Genomic DNA, 18,192 nt, shown 5'->3' with positions numbered 1-18,192 from the left:
AAGGACACGACACCACAGATTATGAAACAGCTGGTAGAACAGAATACAGGGCTCAGATTTGCTTGCCAAATGGAAAATTTTCTGCGCAGAGATTGTGCTCAGTCCTATGCTGGCCTGAGCCCCAATGAACTAGCATGTTTTAAGTTCGCGCCACTAGTGTCATGTGACGCGAAAGAATAATGGTTTTAAAAAATATAGGCATGTGCTTATGGAAAACAGGAGCTTCAAGTCGCGTTTCTATTCTCAAATCTGCTCAAATCAAATCTTTATTTTATCTCTCAAAGAGAAAGAGAGGGTGGCGGGTAAAATCTGCATGATTGCGGTTTGACGAAGCCCGGCCCCCTCATGTACAATCCGGCAGCAGTTTGAAAAAAACACATTTAGCTTCAAAAAGTTAGTTAGAAACAGATTTCATTAAACACGCTTCAATTTAAACACAATGCCTATAAAAGAACCTTTTAACACTATTCAGAAAAAGAATCTGCAGCAGCACAGAACACTTAATGGCAGTCAAAAACACAGGATACAATGAAATAAGCAAAGAGTAACAAACATCAAGAACACCAAAAAGTACAAACACAAGCATGCAAAATTTATCAGGCGTTAGCTGCAAGAAAATATGCATAAACTGTTCGTTTGGACATCTTTTCTGGGCAGACATCGATGGCCGCAAGGTTATTTAAAAGAACAGCTGCCGTCTCTATTCTCTTTTCTCCTGTGAACTTTCATTTCGCGCACAGCCTTTCAAAAAACGAACATGTACCAACTAGCCCGTCAGAAAGACTTATCAAAATCCAAAAAGTACCAATTATTGTGGGATGCTCCCATCCCTGGAAACGCTGAGTACTCTACTAATCTACCTTGCAATATTATATATAAGAATAACTTGAATTGACTGAATTTAGCAGTATTTAAATATAACCATATCGGTTGCTATAAAATAAATAGCAGTATTCAAGATTTCTACTTTCAGATTGCCGGTGACTACAACAGATGACACTCAAAACGCGTATTTATGAGTATAATCCTTTTTTCTACAGTCCAAAATGCCTGCCTCTTGTAGCGACCTTTAGTGCTTAAATGTTTGGGCCGTAATGATTACATATCTCGTGCACATTGGCACTGCGTCGCGGACGGTGAAAAAATTGTTCCCAGACCTCACCTTTTGTCGATGAAATGTAGTGTACTTAAACAAGATACATTAGAAAACGCATGTGGCCTTCATCCATGAAAATTTTTCTGGAAGGGTCTAGATGAAGTTCTTAAGCAATCTGATTAAAAGGGAACGTACTTTACCCTGGTTCGAATGCATGGAACCGCCGAGATCAGTAGCACTAGCATCGTCGACAAAAATGAAGCAGCCCTTGAGAAGCTTGAAGCACTTGCTGCTCACAAGTATTAAGGAAACGGCGGTGAAAAAAAAATCCTGTTCCTAGATAATGAAACTCTGGCATTAGGTTGCGAACTATTCTTTTGAAGAGTAGGAGTTAAACGAAGAACCATATGCTTTGTACCGGCACCGGCACCTGCGTTTTGAGGCTGCAGTGCTCACTAATAGCATTCACATCGAGTTTCTCGACGGCAATCAGCGGAGTCTTGCCACCGATCATTTAAATCGGCTAATTCTTGAGTAAACACTTAATGCATCTTTGCAGCTGAGCAGGCGAGATGACGATAATCCACACCGCTGGGAGCGTACCGAACATGAAAGTCGAGGTAATATTGTAATTGTTATTACGTTTGTTTTATTGTTGCAGAATGCATAATTAATCACATTTTACGACTCATGATACCAAATCGGGCTTACTTCAAATACGTGCATTAAGAATGTCGTCTGAGCGTTCTAGGCCTCCACTGATTGAAAAACTGTTGGGACGCCTAACTCCTTATTACTGCGTCTTTCAATTGGCGAAAAAATGTTCACCTGTGGGGCGAAATCGTCGTCTAAAGAACAAGACGACACAGAAATACGCCTTCTTTATAATAAGTTCGCGAAGACTAGATCACCATCAGTGGACGCCATTTAAAAAAATCCAGGCAGCAATTCTAAAAAGAAGTTGTACTTACCTGACGAAAAAAATTGTTTTCGAACAGATATGGGCATCCTAGCAAGGGCCAGCCCTCATGAGGGCGTCCTCACCCTCACCGCATGAGAGTTTCACTCGGTGAGGTGAGGGTGAGGGAGGATGGGCGCATGAAAATTCATGAGGACGAGGGTCAGGGAGGAAAGGCATGGTGAGGTGAGGGCGAGTGAGAGAAGACGTGATGAGGTGATGGCGAGGGAGGGAAGATATGATGAGGTGATGGTGAGGGGGGTCAAGATGCACTGTCTGAGGGCGAGGGTGGTGGCCCGAACCGTACTTCGGGATACGTTTTTGTCTGTGCAGCCTGTTATGAATTTGCATTTTAAAGCGCAAGTTCTTAGGGTGAAGGTTCATGCGGAAAACCTAGTTTCTGCAGTCTGAAGGTACACGAAACGAACACGACAGCTGGTCAGCCGCACAGCTTCTCCATCGCCGCGGTGTACTATACCGCTGACAATGCTATGCCGACAAAAGCGCTCTTGTAACTCAAAAAGCCTATTTTAAAAAATTGTTCTAGTCTTAGGGGGAACACCCTGTGTAGTGCGCTAACAAGGAAGCAGTGGTTCGGCCGTGCGGGTGGCCGCCGGTTCACCAGGAACCTTGGCACCGCAGTCAACATTTTCATTATCAGTCCCGAGTCTGTCCGATGATCAGAGTGTAGAGTAAAACATGTAGAAATCACACCTACGAAGGAGTGCTGTTGAATTTTGAAGTTCTAAGTCTTGCTTCCCGGAACGAATTCTGAAATCAGCTCAGTGAGGTTGCAAAGAACTGCCTGCAGCGCAAAAATGCTTCTACGAAATTCCACTGACAAATCAAAGCCTGTTGGCGGCGTAGGTGTGGAAATTTTTCATTTGCACTGTGAGTAGTTGAATACAGTCCTATCTTCTTTCTAATTTCTATTTTCATCGAACTTTCAGTAAAAGAAAGCGGTGCCGTAATGTGGATGTGTGCAAAGCCAACGGCTGTGGTCTTAAAAAAGAAATAAAGCAGCAGCTTAACCATCTTGGTTACAAGCTTCTTACATACAACCTGTTACAACCTTGTTGCATACAACCTGTTACAACCCGTTACTTTGTTAAAACCTGTTTTACAACGTACCTTGTCGAACACTACACACCTGGCTGCAAGCGCATGACTCAATCTTCTGTTACTAAACTGCACAGGGCAGCGAAATGTGTTTCGAGAACGCATTTTGACTTCGAAGTTCCTTAGACCAAGAGATCGGAGGAGGGTTTCTTGTCAATTAGAGGCTAATATGGGCCACCCTTCTAAGCCAGGCCAGTTCGCTAAGAACTTAAAAGGTCTAGTTGGTTCGTGTCGTAAATAATTGTGACGTACAAAATGATCACCCTTTGTGACTAAAGGTTGCTGAAAGCTTGTCATTGAAGATAAGAACTGGCGTGCAGAAGCGTATGAAAACTGTATTGATAACTGCATACACTATCAATAGCAAGAATGAGGGCACGTTTCTCTTGCAATGGAGCAAGTAACCAAACAGTGTCGTTCTTGTAATTCTCGTTGAAGTAATTCTGCTTGATCTTTGCGCAAACGACCCGGTAGTTATCACCCCAAAGAAAACTAAGACAAAATATCTCCAGACAAGCAGTTTATTTCTTGGCCATTATCAGGAAAACTAATAGAAGCCGCGAAGTCTGCTCCTCCATTGTGGTGTGCTTCAAACTTGATGCGTTGTCTAAAAAGTACGGAATTCCTGCAATATGAAAAAGAGGTGCATATTAGGAAACTCCCGGGAAGAACGGATGGCCGTTGGACACATCTTTGTGAATACTTACACTTCTTCTTGCGGAGGAGGGTAGCGTAGCTGAGTGGGCTGCCGAGACCGTAGCCGTAGTTGAGGCCGTAGCCGAGGAGACCATGGCCGTAACCGTAGGAGCCAACACCATAGCCGAGGGAGCCAACACCGTATCCGTAGACTGGGGAAGAGTGGGCAAGACCGTAGGAACCGTAGGTACCATAGGAAGCGATGGCTGGGGCAGCGTGGACGGCAGCGACAGCTGGAGCAGCGTGGACGGTGGCCACAGCTGGGGCAGCGTGGACGGCGGTGACAGCTGGGGCAGCAGCGTAGGTGGCAACGGCTGGGGCAGCGTGGACCGCAGTGACAGCTGGGGCAGCATAGCTGGTGGCGACCCTGGTGACAGCTGGGGCAGAATAGGTGGCGATGGCTGGAGCGGACTGCACAACCTTGGTCACAGCAGGGGCAACAGCATAGCTGACGGCTGGGGCAGCGGCGTAGGTGGCGACCCTGGTGACAGCTGGGGCAGCGGCGTAGGTGGCGACAGCTGGAGCGGCGTGGGCGACGGTGGCAACAGCTGGAGCGGCGTGAACGGCAGTCACGGCTGGAGCAGCGTGGTAGGTGGAGACGGTGCGGGCAACGGCTGGGGCGGCAACAGCGTAGCTGGCAGGCTGGGCATATCCGTAACCGTAGCCAAGACCGTAGCCAGTCAGTCCGGAGTAGCCAATGCCGTGGGAAAGACCATAGTGGCTGATGCCAAGGCCGCCATAGCCAAGTCCGGCGTAGCCGAGGTTACCGTAACCAAGGCCGTAGCCGAGGTTGCTGGCCAGGGTGTAGGCACCGGTGCCAAAGTGGCCAATGTTTCCAGCGAGGGCGCTGGTGGCCAGGGCGAGGACGATGCAGGCACGGATCTGATGGATATGAAACGTTTCGTATTCTTTTTACGCACTGACACCTTCTTGTTGCAAGGTCAGCTCATTACGTTCAGCGGTGAAAAGTTTTAAATAAACTGATATCAGTCAAGGTTCTGAAAGGTTGTAAAAGTTTCACAGTTATAGAGATAATACCGTGCAAAGATGAAATGGGAACTTCCATCCATTGCTCACTTTTTAGCCTCTGCAACATTTTTTTGGTAAGATGTAGTAACTACAGGTTAGTAAATTAAGTTCATAATTTAAACAGGCTGTTTAGGAGCAGAGGAGAAATAATTTTTGCACTTTTCATTTATTATAAATGCGAATATATCCAAAGTGCCTTTGGATCTCCAGTAACTCGGATCATTTATCAGTGGCGACATTCAGAAGTGGCATTCTTTGAAGAAATAAATCATATGTTATGCAGCTTAATCATATTTGAGTTCTCTCTCCATCGCTGTTTTCCTGATGTACAGGTTGCGATTTTCACTGCATATTTTTGCACTTTTGCTAAGGCGTGCGTTAGAATTAAAAATATCGTCATTTTCCAGCCCTATTTTACCAGTAATCGCCAATCATAAACTTGAATTACACATTTAAGATTGGCGTGCAGTAGATAATGCGAGGTCTACAACTACTCTATTTGTGCATATTCTAAGTCAAGTACATTTCTGGTATGTGTGAGTAGTAGAAAACATAAAGGTGGCTAACCATTATGGTGTTCCTTGTCCGTTGGAGGAGCAGAAGCTTCTGATCTGTGCTGCTGGAGCGGTTCCTTTTATACCAAGTCGCTGGCTGCAAGAACAGGCACAAACTGGTCTCACGGTACGTGAAGAAAAAGGGCGCGCCCTTTTTTTAAAATAATCGTTAATCGTCGCCGATGCTTCAAGCCAGGTTCTTGGGAAACACGTTTCAGGCTGAAGGGAATCCATATTCTTCTCCATGCCTCCTAACTTAATTTTTTTTTCCTTGGCTGGCAGCTCAACGGGTTTGGTGCTTACTTTATGATGCGTGAAGCTCTCTCGTTATGCGTACAAAAACCAGTATCAGAGAGGCACGTGCGCGAAAGCGTCCAATTAAATATTCCGCCTGAGTTTTTAGCCGGAACCCGTTCGAAGCGCAGGGAACATGGAAAGGACTGATGTGGTAGTGTACCCTAATCAGGCACAACTTTTATTTGCATTGGTGTATCAAAAGTGGCCTCGTGAGTGTCTTGTTTCATTAAACATATTCAGGTTTTCTGTTCGTTTAACATATTCTATACGTTAAGCATTGTAATGCAGTTCTGTCTATTGTGCACACTCATAGAGAAAAGTGTGCGGAAAACATTGATTTCAGTGTTGTCTCGTTGGTGCGTGTGCTGGCACATTTTCGACGACAAAGATTGCTTGTTCGCTTCTCCTTGAATGATGTTTTCTACCTATTGATTCGATCACACAGAAATAATTGTTTTCCCGCATACCAAGTCCCCACAAACTTTAACTATTATTATAGGCTTCCGGGCACGTTGTAATAGTAGTTATTCTTTCCTCTGGATAAACCGGTTATTCTTTCCTCTGGCTGACCGCATAAAGAATAGGCTGTGTGTGTGGCTTTCTTGCTTGTATTTTTATTTTCTTGCCCGCAAGGTGACCCCTAGCACTGGAGAAGCCATGGTGGACTGGTTGTGCTTGCTGTTTGTAATTTACTCTTTCGGTGGCAAAGTACTCCAGCCAGGCCGAAACCGTATTCACCTTCAATGTGACATGACGACCAAGTAGTGGCGAAGTAAAGCGTGTTCGTGCGCGATGTCTGAAGTTTAACGAGATTAGGAACCTGAAGTCAGTGTCCATGCGGGTCTCCAGTGTCCGACAAAAAGCCTATGAAAAGGGTCCCGACTGTGACCCGCTTCGTTCCAATATGGGGGGGGGGGGGGGGTAAAAACTTCTCCGAGCACTCCAGGGGCTCTCAGTTGGTGATCGCAGCACATCTCCTCGACAACCCGTTCCTATTCATGTCGTGGTGAACAGAATGCCGCTGCGTGTCCGCTCACTATACTTCCCTTCAATCTGGACATTTTCGCTCAGTTTCAATATTCATCGGCTGTCTTTAATTTCAACCGCTTGCATGTAATCTTCCTGTACTCCAGCCGCAGAGTGCGAATTCTGGATTTGTGTATAGTGCCCTGTTAGCAGCCGTGACCTCGTATTCGGTGATTAATATGTAACGACGATTTTTACTTCGCTGTGTGTGTGTGTGTTTTAGAATATATTTGAGGCTCTCACAGAACCTGATTTCTTGGCTCTTTCTGATCCACAACGGTGATCATAAACGCGCTAACGCAGGGCGACAAACTACCGTCTTTTTTCTCGGTTTGGTAAGGTGTCCTCTCCTGAGCCGGAAGAGCCGGATGTCTTTCATTCTTCCGATTCTAGCAAGGCGCTTTGCGTCGCAGAAAGTGTTTCGATCGCCACTGGCATGTATTTACAGAACCTAAAGGACAAACGAGAGGATCAAGAGAGATGTTTTGTTTCTGACCATCACACAAAATAGTTAGAATTTCTGAGAAGCAGAGCGCTGGGAGACAGCAGCCAACAATGATGACACGCAACTTGACAATCATCTTTTTTTCGAAGGCATGCCATCCGCGCCTTATATAGAGAAAGAAAAGACCTAAGGGAGTGATACGCCCGCGCAAAGATTATCAATGCTGGAACAATGCAACAACCAAAAAAATGCGCCGTCATTTATTTATCGTCTCCCATCCTTTGACCCGCATGCTAAGTCTAGAAAGACAGTACTTTTTCAAAATTTTTTTTAGTTATTTGTGACACTTGCTAGACTTAGGGCAACACAGGCACTCTTTCAATGCGAACCCTTGCATCCTTTGAGGCTTGGTTTTTTCCTTGCCTAGTCCTGAACATTTTCTCTTCCACCGAGAACAGGAGTAAGGCCCGGTCGCCAGACCTGAGTATAATTCTGCGCTTGGTTTACGAAACAAATGTCCTCGCATGATTTGGTATCTTTTAACTATTAAAATAAGTATTAAACTAACGACAAAATTTTTGACTGAACTGTTATCGCCAAAAGAGCTGTAGTTTTTGCAGGTGGAGCTGTAAGGCGCCCGTCCCTGGCTTTCTCGTCGTCGTCGGCGTAACCGTTGGACACGTTAATGACACACCCACATGTCATTAAAGCACTCACCTTATATCACTGTCAACCTTTTATGCATAAGCCTACGGGTGGCTCTGTTTGGAACAGCCACCTACCAGTGCAGGGGTGCATCACTTGACCGCTGCACCAGTGCAATATGACATCACTGTATCTTTTCTACCTAAAAATATCCCCGAAACTAAATGTCTGAGCAGTTATAGCTGAATCTCGCGTTGCTCACTCGTAGCCGTCCTGTGAGTTTTTTTTAAGCGGTATTTTTTTTTAAAGCTAAAGCCTTTATAGGCTCATGGTTCACCAGCGGGGATGTTCGGAGAAAAGTGTCACGCTATAGCTCTCAAAGCGATTACGTCATCGAGAAAAGTCCCCAGAGCAACTACAACAGTCACAAAATGTGGAAGCAGTTGCGCGCAGCCGCCATCAAAAGAGGTAAGGTGGCATCGCAAAAAAAAATGATAAAGCCGCGTGACTCATGAGCGTGTGGCGCTATTGAGTGGCGCCAGAATCGTTCCAGCGCAGCGCTCCCACGGCAATCTTGCCAGACGCCTCCTAAACGCCGATATGGAAGGATGCCGCCTAAACGGCCTTTGGAGTCTTTAATCAACATATTCACCACTAATCATCGACACAAGCAGCAACACCACGCTAAAGCCTTTCGCCTCACTGCACTTTATGTCGACAAAGTACACCCTCCCCCCCCCCCCCCCCCGCCTCCAAATTTTTTTGATGAACAACCTCGCAAATTTTTTTCGTATATCCTTCGACCTGTTGCACAAGTGGAGCATTAAACTCTTTTTTCTTTTTTCTTACCATAGCTACCACTTTTTCCTAGTAGCATGAAATGTTTGCAGGTAGAAGTTGCTTTTTTCGCCTGCCATTTTTGGTACCATGCGTCTTTCATTTTTATCGATATAATGATACTGCAGTTATCCAGGGACATATTGGATCGCTATAACGGCGGTTGGGATACGTCCCACACTAAGTTATAAAATCAGTTGAAACTTATATCGTTTAAAACAGGACGAATGTCGCGGTTTTCTTTTCCCGCATTGGGTAACCTGCAGAGATTGCTGAGGAGGTAAAACAGATTTTTTTTTTATTTGTGGCCAGTACTAACGTATTGTGAAACAGAGCACTTGATAGTGGGGATGCCGAGAGATCATCTGTCGGCCGGATCCGAGTGAAGCAAAGCATTCTAGTAAGAAGAAGACGGATGAGGAAATTGAGAGCTAATAATGACAGTGTTACATCTGTATACAACGACTTGCGTATCTGTACTGATCTCCGCAAAGTTGGGACAGTGAGCTGTGTTACGTAATCCGCAGTTAGAAGGTATTAGGATGATTAGGAGAACGTTCTTGTGGTCTTGGTTGAAGATGTTTGCTTGTTTTGTGTCAGGCGCAGGGCGCGGCTGGAAGAAGATTGCGTGGTTTTCTTTCATGCTCTTGCCGCGTTAGCTTTTTTGCTCTCTTTATTGTTAATAAACAGAACAGAGAAAGAAAATCAACGCCCTGAAAAGCTGAAACTGAGAGGAAATGAAATTGCACTGTTGACATCCTGGAGATCACTATTCATCACACACATATATTATTACGGACCTCAAACAATATACAATGTTTAAAGTACTGCGCACACCTCATCCACATAATCCGACGAATCCGCCGAAAAAGAAAAGAAACTTGTGGAGACAGTCAAGCTGCGCTGTAAGGGTATGACGCCATAGCGCAGTGGGTTAATTGCCATAGTTCCAGAAGGTCATGCCTACTTTACATTCGTAGATTCCAGGGAGTCCTTATCGCTCTCATGGCGCAATGGTGCAGCGTTTAAACGACGTGCTGTTGTCCTGCGATGGCAGGTGCTCTCAGCGGTGGGCCTAGTGCTACCCAGGTTGATCTTCGCGAGGGACTAATCATTAATTTAACTGGCACCTGCCACTGTGGGCACTTTCGCACTATCCGGTGGGAAGTTGTGATGACGCCTCAAGGTCACGTGGCCTAGGTGGCCCGACTGTGGGCTACCTAGCTTGCAGGTGGACGACCTGGAAGATACACGCTCGTGATTTTCTCTCACAACACCGACACCTACAACTCCGACACTGGATTTTCTGTTGCACGGAGCCTTTAACTCTGCTGCGATTAAAAAAGGCCTTATTGAAGAAAAAGCAAGGCAAATCGATGCCACCCTCTTTAATAGCTGGATCTTGTATAGAGAAAGGCCTCACCCATAACATCAACATTTACACGAACTCGTGAACTGTGATCAGCGTGCAACGTTCTACACAAAGCCGCCACGGAAAGCGCATATACGCTTGGGATCAAGGACTCTAAACGACGGGCTTATGCCGCACCTTTGCCGGATTAACATGCTCAAAGAGAACAAGAAGCAGCCCGTACAGCTGACGCCGTTTAGTCAGCGCCCAATTGCTAATGGGGACATCACATACCCAAGCATACCAGAAAAATTGACGCGACACCTCTAATAAGGACGTCGTGAATCTCATGCAAAGCACCATGGCAGAAAGAAGATGTATATAGACGCACATGGGGTGTCCAAAATGCGGTTAATCACGTAGGCGATATAGCTCTCGGACAAGCAAACGCAGTAAAACACACAGCTTGGCCATTCTTTCAAGCCCCCTATAAAACCGTGCTATAAACCCACGCGGTAATATATGCATAGAAGACACCTATGTGCTTAAAAAAGACAAGAGCACTATCATTAACTTCATTAACGGCTCATGCAAAGCCATTTACAATACGGAACGCGAAATAGTAGAACGCCACCTGTTCATATTAATAGTATCCCATACTTGCAATCATAGCAATACAATCACTGTGCACTGAAAACCTGGTCATAAGCAGAAGAAGAGAAGTGGGCTGGCTCGTCAAACAGCCCGCGAAATTAACATCCCAGTTCCCTTTATCACCTTTCGGAATAAAATGTCATCGACCGACGCCATGACATATAAAGAGGAAATAGGCGTACATTATAGCCAAAGCTTAATGAAAGGTTCCCAAGCCATGCGATGTCTGCTTTACAAGCATCTATCAAACTGATTTAGTCATCTGCGTCCACTATCAGAAGCAGAAATGAGTGCACGTTGTTCACAGAGTGCGGAACAAACATTCGTCAGTCTCCTTGATATAAATTCCATTAATATTTATGGCCGTGCAGCGGCACGGTAGTTATTTAAATTTGTATTTATTTTCCTTTAGGTGCCCATTACAGCAATAAGCCTTTTGCAGTGTCCTAATTATGACAGTGAAAGAGAAATGAACAATACAAAGAACGAGAAAAAGATAGCAAAAAAGCAATTTAAACGCTGCCGAAGAACGTGGCAATGAGTGGTCGAAACAGTTAGCTGCTGAAAGGATTCCGAGTCTCAGTGGGCACACCACATTTCGTCTGGGGAATATAAAATCCTGATGAAGGATATTTGGACCACACGGTTCATAGGCCTTTTACGTACGCATAATTCACTAAATGAGACTTGGTTTGAACGACGACGAGCCAAACACAGGACTTTGTCGCATGAAACGACAAGGCACCCGAAGCTTGATCAAAATTGCAATGTCAGTGCGTATATTGAAACATTTAAAGAGAAGGACCTGGTTCCATGACTGCATGTAGTCTGCAAGTCGGTTAGTCCCAGAGTGTATTGGGCAGCACTCTAATCGCCTCGGTAATCAAATCGAACAGCCCATTACATTTCTCGCAATCCATTTCTGCAGTTATTTGAGGGTTTGCGAAGAGGTGCGGACAATCGAGTTTTACAAATTGTTCTCGGGTCCGACAGAGAGCAACACGCCATGCAGTATGTGCTACGTAGAACTCTGCACACACGGTTCACCTTACACGTGAATGCGAGGCGAAAAATACAACTTATTACCTAAGCGGACAAATAAGTCGCGAATTGAAGACATCCTCGCAATAGTCTGATAGTTTAGAGCTTAAGAAATCTCAACGGGGTAGGTATTGTGCAAAAATTGTGCAGCAACCGTCTTATCTCTATTGAATTTGAAATTGTTTTACGAACACCACCTGTGCAGTCGCTTCACGTGGTCTTGTATTAAAGCTGCAGTCACGGGGGATTAACGAATTACCTTTCGGTCGTTAGCGTACTGGTACATACGAGAGCAAGGAACAATTTCGTAAAGGTCATTGATTAACAGATTGAATAGCAAAGGCACCAAATTTGACCTGTGGGATTCCAAAATGTGATATTAAAAGTTTATTAGTTTATGTTTAGTTTATGGGGTTTAACGTCCCAAAGCGACTAAGGCTATGAGAGACGCCGTAGTGAAGGGCTCCAGGAATTTCGACCACCTGGAGTTCTTAAAAGACAAGACTTTTGTCTGCCACAGCTCACACGGCTTCGTCTACATTGTAGGTAGCCGACAAGCGAGCTGCAACTCGGCTTTCCACGGCTATACTTCAAGCGCTTTTCAAGAAGAACGCAGTGGTCTTCTACTTCAAAGGCCTGACTGCAATCAAAATAAACAAAAGAAAACTGCTCACTGTAGGAGACTGCAGGAGCAACACTACTTATAAGTTTTACAAAGTTAGTTTCACAGGAACAGCCTGTTTGTTAGCGCTGGTTAATGATGAATGGTCGTATTTGTCAATGAATGGCTATCTCGAAAAGCATAGGGATAGAGGCCTATAGTTGTCAGGAGCAGTGCGCGCTCCGATGTTAAAAACTAGTATTGCGAGAACTTCTTTCCAAGCGGCGGGAAAAGTTGGCCTATTAATCGAACATTCCAATATATATGGAGTAAAAGAGATGCCAGGAGATCGCAAGAACACTAAGCGATTAAAGGAGTGATGCTGTCAGCGCCATAGGATGTTTCGGATGGTACATGTCTGCGTAAGTAACAGCTGATAGGCAATCTCTGAGCTGCATTACTGAGTATGCACGGTTGATTTCCAGAGCAGTGTTATTCTATGCGAACACAGAGGAGAGCTATAAATTCTCTGCCGTCAGCAAAAATGCCGACGCTCGAAATTGATGTTCTGCGGGGAGCAGGATGCTTGGCTTCTGCGCCAGCAAAACTCCAGTTGTTCGGTGATATCGCTGAAAAGGAATACATTTAGCGCAAAACAACTAAGAAAGGACGAGGACAGAACACAAGACGAAAGAGCGCTACTCTCAACTAATTTTTATTGGCAGAAGAAACAATCATTTTACACACTGATTCCCTGTACAAAATATTCGTTAATAGTGGTCGGTCGATTAAGAACGGAGATTTCGGCAACCTGTTTCAGGCTGAAGGAAAATCATATTCTACGCAATCCCTCCTAACATATTTTTTTTTTGCTTCGCTTGCCGGGTTGCGTGAAGCTCTCGCGTTACGCGGGCTAGAATCAGTATCGGAGGGGCACGAACGCGACAGTTCAATTTAAAATTCCCGCTGAGTTCTACACGGAAACCGTGCGCAGCGCAGTTAACTTTGCAAGGAGTGGGGTGGCAGTTTACGTTAATCGGATACAGATTTTCTTTGCACTTGTGTCACAAAAGTGGCCGCAGTTATGTAGTTTAATATCTTGTTTAATTAACCATCTTTAGGCTTTCCTTGTCTTAGCGTTCATGTACGGTAAGATTTATGATGCAGTTCAGTCCATTGTGAGCACTCATGGAGAAAGGTTTGCAGAATGCCGATTCTCGAGAAAACAATAATTTCTGTGTTGTCTCGCTGATCAGCCCGCTGCCATTTTTTAGAGGCCCGAGCAAACTTGTTCTCTCCTGCTTCAGTTCTCTTCTTGACCTCGTTGGCTCGAGCGCATAGCAATAAGTTATTTTCCGCGAACCGACATCCCGCAAAAATTTCTCCATGATTGCGCGTTCTCAGGCCGGAGGCATTAGTCGTTAGTTTTTACAGTAGTTGCCACCGGATGCGGAAGAGGCAGTGCGTGTGGCTTCTTTGCTTGTATGTTTATTTTCTTGCCTAGAATGTGACCCTTAGCCGAAGGAAAGTTAGTGTGCGTGTCGCGTTGGCTTTGTGTCATTTAATTTTTCTGTGGCAAAAAAACCCTAAATCGGGCGGACCGGAATTGATCTTCGTCAAACTGCGACATGAAGGCCAATCGCAGGAGAAGTGTGGCGTGTATATGTGCGTTGTGTTTGAAGAGTTTAGTGATTGCCGAACAAAAGGGAATGTTCACGAATGTCTGCGGTGTCCGACAGAAAACCTATAGAGCGAGGCATGACTGTTACCCACTTCAGGCCGGTCTTGTGGGCAGCAGAACCTCCGCCGAACATTCGTGGGACTCAATGCCGCCGAGAACAATGCATCTCCGTCTACAACCCGCATGCAATTCAGGAAGGTGATTCGCCTTCCAGAACCGCTGCGTGACATAGTGAATGGAATGTCGCAGTGCGCTCACTTTTGACTTCCCATCGATCTGAAATTTGCGCTCAATTTAACTATTCCTCTTTTTTCTTTACATTCAAATCGCTTGCATGTACTCTGCATGCGCTCCTGCAGGATAATTTAAAAACGCACACATATTGCACTCTTATCGGACTTCACATCACCTTGCTTGTTTAAATAAACGGCGCCTTTTATTTCCAAGCATGTCTTTTCCTCCGAATATATGTTGTCCGAATTTATGTCTTTGTCTCAATCACAACGCCGAACGTAAGCCACCTAACGCTAGGCGTCAAACTCCACCATACTTCCGACTCTGCTCGGGAGGGCGCCTCACATTTCTCCGGAGCTGTGAAAGCTGGACTATGTCTTTTTTTCATTCTTGCAGTTATAGTAAGACGCTTCGTGATACTGAAAGATTAATATTTCAATCGTTGCTAGAACGCATATGCATAAAATGAAGGATGAGCGAGTGGATAAAATTAGATTCCTTGTTATGCTCACACTTGTTAGACTAAAAAAACTAGTGTTACGCTGCTATTATGGGCCGTTATTTCTGTTGTTCCTGATTTTCTTTTCGTCGAAGTAACTTGCTTCGCCTGGATGTGGTCGGTGACAAGTGCGCGTCAGCAGTGAAGCGCCCCTTTTCAATGAGCACTAGTACGTGGTCTTCTAGAGCCCCGCACCATTATATTAGTGAAATTCAATTATTGCAGCCAAAACAATACAATCTCTCTGAACTGGATAATTGGTCATAAGCAGAAGAAGAGAAGTAAGTTGATTCATCAAATGGCTCGAGAAATTTACATTCGAGTTCTCTACATGCTCTTTCGCAATAAAATGTTACTGACAAAGTTTTAATGAGTAGATAAACGTACACTACACGCCGCTTACGTCTGGCTCATGACTCCAATCTTCTGCAGCGAAACCTTCGAATGTAGAAAAAACGTGTTTCCAGAGCGCATTTTGAATATTGATGGTCCATATTGTCTTGCACAAGCAGGTTCCCGAAACCAGGAGACCTGATGCATGCTGACTGTCAGCTAGGGATTGGCACCCATGGGGATGAAGATAGACCTTCTTTCTCAGCAAGGCTATGTGGGTGGCCACTGCAGAGCTCTATTCGCCTGGGTGTCAACTAAAGCAGCACGCAAAGCCGTCAGTGTCAGCCGTCAGTACTCAAAGCCGTCAGTCCAAAACTTAATGAAGGATTCCCAACAAGGTCACAAGTGCCTTACAGACACAAACCAAACTGATTTAGACATGTGCGTCCACTATCGAAAGCAGACATGATGGCATGTTGTAGTTCTTATAGTTGGCAAAACCTCTGTAAGTCTCGTAGATATAAATTTGCTTGATATTTATGCGCTGCAGCGGCAGGGTGGGATTTTTTTGCAGTGTGTTAGCATTTAAACTGGCCATATTTCGCATTATGCCGTTGTGACACACACACACACACACACACACACACACACACACACACACATACATACAACCTGTTACAACCTGTTACCTTGTTACAACCTGTGTTACAACATACCTTGTCAAGCACTACACACCTGGCCGCAAAGCGCATGACTTCATCTTCGATTACTAAACAGCGCAGGGCAGCAAAATGTGTTTCGAGAACGCATTTTGACACTCGAAGTTCCCTAGACCAAGAAATCGGAGGAGGGTTTCTTGTCAATTATAGGCTAAGATGGGCCGCCCTTCTAAGCCAGGCCAGTTCGCTAAGAACTTAAATTGTCTAGTTGCTTTGTGTCGCAAATAATGTGACATACAAAATCGTCACCCATTGTGACTAAAGGTTGCTGAAAGCTTGTCAATGAAGGTAAGAACTGGCTTTCGGAAGCGCATGAAAACTGTATTGATAACTGCATACACTATCAATATCAAGAATGACGGCATGTTTCTCTTGCAATGGAGCAAGTAACGAAACAGTGTCGTTCTTGTAATTCTCGTTGAAGTAATTCCGCTTGATCTTTGCGCAAACGACCCGGAAGTTATCACCCCAAAGAAAACTAAGACAAAATATCTCCAGACAAGCAGTTTATTTCTTGGCCATTATCAGGAAAACTAATAGAAGGCGCGAAGTCTGCTCCTCCATTGTGGTGTGCTTCAAACTTCATGCGTTGTCTAAAAAGTACGGAATTCCTGCAATATGAAAAAGAGGTGCATATTAGGAAACTGTCGGGGAGAACGGATGGCCGTTGGACACATCTTTGTGAATACTTACACTTCTTCTTGCGGAGGAGGGTAGCGTAGCTGAGTGGGCTGCCGAGACCGTAGCCGTAGTTGAGGCCGTAGCCGAGGAGGCCATGGCCGTAACCGTAGGAGCCAACACCATAGCCGAGGGAGCCAACACCGTATCCGTAGACTGGGGAAGAGTGGGCAAGACCGTAGGAACCGTAGGTACCATAGGTAGCGATGGCTGGGGCAGCGTGGACGGCAGCGACAGCTGGAGCAGCGTGGACGGTGGCCACAGCTGGGGCAGCGTGGACGGCGGTGACAGCTGGGGCAGCAGCGTAGGTGGCAACGGCTGGGGCAGCGTGGACAGCAGTGACAGCTGGGGCAGCATAGCTGGTGGCGACCCTGGTGACAGCTGGGGCAGAATAGGTGGCGATGGCTGGAGCGGACTGCACAACCTTGGTCACGGCTGGGGCAACAGCATAGCTGACGGCTGGAGCAGCGGCGTAGGTGGCGACCCTGGTGACAGCTGGTGCAGCGGCGTAGGTGGCGACGGCTGGAGCGGCGTGGGCGACGGTGGCAACAGCTGGAGCGGCGTGAACGGCAGTCACGGCTGGAGCAGCGTGGTAGGTGGAGACGGTGCGGGCAACGGCTGGGGCGGCAACAGCGTAGCTGGCAGGCTGGGCATATCCGTAACCGTAGCCAAGACCGTAGCCAGTCAGGCCGGAGTAGCCAATGCCGTGGGAAAGACCGTAGTGGCTGATGCCAAGGCCGCCATAGCCAAGTCCGGCGTAGCCGAGGTTACCGTAACCAAGGCCGTAGCCGAGGTTGCTGGCCAGGGTGTAGGCACCGGTGCCAAAGTGGCCAATGTTTCCAGCAAGGGCGCTGGAGGCCAGGGCGAGGACGATGCAGGCACGGATCTGAAGGATATGAAATGTTTCGTATTCTTTTTACGCACTGACACCTTCTTTTGCAAGGTCAGCTCATTACGTTCAGCGCTGAGAAGTTTTAAAGAGACTGATATCAGTCAAGGTTCTGAAAGGTTGTAAACGTTTTATAGAGATAATACCGGGCAAAGATGAAATGGAAACTTCCATCCATTGCTCACTTTTTAGCCTCTGCAAAATTTTTTTGGTAAGATGTAGTAACTACAGGTGTGTCAATTAAGTTCGTAATTTAAACAGGCTGTCTAGGAGCAGAGGAGAAATAAATTTTGCACTTTCCAATTATTATAAATGCGAATATATCGAAAGTGCCTTTGGATCTCCAGTAACTCGGATCATTTATCAGTGGCGACATTCAGAGGTGGCATTCTTTAAAGAAATAAATCATATGTTATGCAGCTTAATCATATTTGAGTTCTCTCTCCACCCCAATTTTCCTGATGTACAGGTTGCGATTTTCACTGCATATTTTTTCATTTTTGCTAAGGCGTGCGTTGGAATTAAAAGTATCGTCATTCTCCAGCTCTATTTTACCAGTAATCCTCAATCATAAACTTGAATTACACATTTAAGAGGGGCGTGCAGGAGATAATGCAAGGTCTAGAACTTCTCAATTTGTGAATATTCTAGGTCAAGTACATTACCGGTATGTGTGAGTAGAAAAAAAACAAAAAGGTGGCTCACCATTGTGGTGTTCCTTATTCGTTGGAGGAGCAGAAGCTTCTGATCTGTGCTGCTGGCGCGGATCCTTTTATACAAAGTCGCTGGCTGCAAGAACAAGCACAAACT

General features: G+C 45.6%; 1 protein-coding gene across 1 annotated transcript in view; it reads right to left on the bottom strand.

Annotated features, from left to right (window-relative positions):
- Window positions 1–3,680: 3,680 nt before the first annotated feature.
- The window catches only part of LOC144119765 (uncharacterized), a 47,668-nt gene continuing 33,156 nt past the window's right edge, over window positions 3,681–18,192 (bottom strand). The window contains exons 4-9 of the mRNA XM_077652306.1: window positions 18,088–18,171; window positions 16,509–17,379; window positions 15,813–15,865; window positions 5,466–5,549; window positions 3,881–4,751; window positions 3,681–3,798 (exon numbers count right to left, since the gene is read on the bottom strand). Coding sequence (XP_077508432.1) covers window positions 3,797–3,798; window positions 3,881–4,751; window positions 5,466–5,549; window positions 15,813–15,865; window positions 16,509–17,379; window positions 18,088–18,171 — 1,965 coding nt within the window. The 3' untranslated portion in view covers window positions 3,681–3,796. The remainder of the gene's footprint in view (window positions 3,799–3,880; window positions 4,752–5,465; window positions 5,550–15,812; window positions 15,866–16,508; window positions 17,380–18,087; window positions 18,172–18,192) is intronic.

This window comes from Amblyomma americanum, chromosome 2 (assembly GCF_052857255.1).
Source record: "Amblyomma americanum isolate KBUSLIRL-KWMA chromosome 2, ASM5285725v1, whole genome shotgun sequence".
Classification (NCBI taxonomy): Eukaryota; Metazoa; Arthropoda; class Arachnida; order Ixodida; family Ixodidae; genus Amblyomma; species Amblyomma americanum.
Note: the sequence above shows the minus strand (reverse complement) of the source record. Positions and strands in the feature narration are given on the sequence as shown.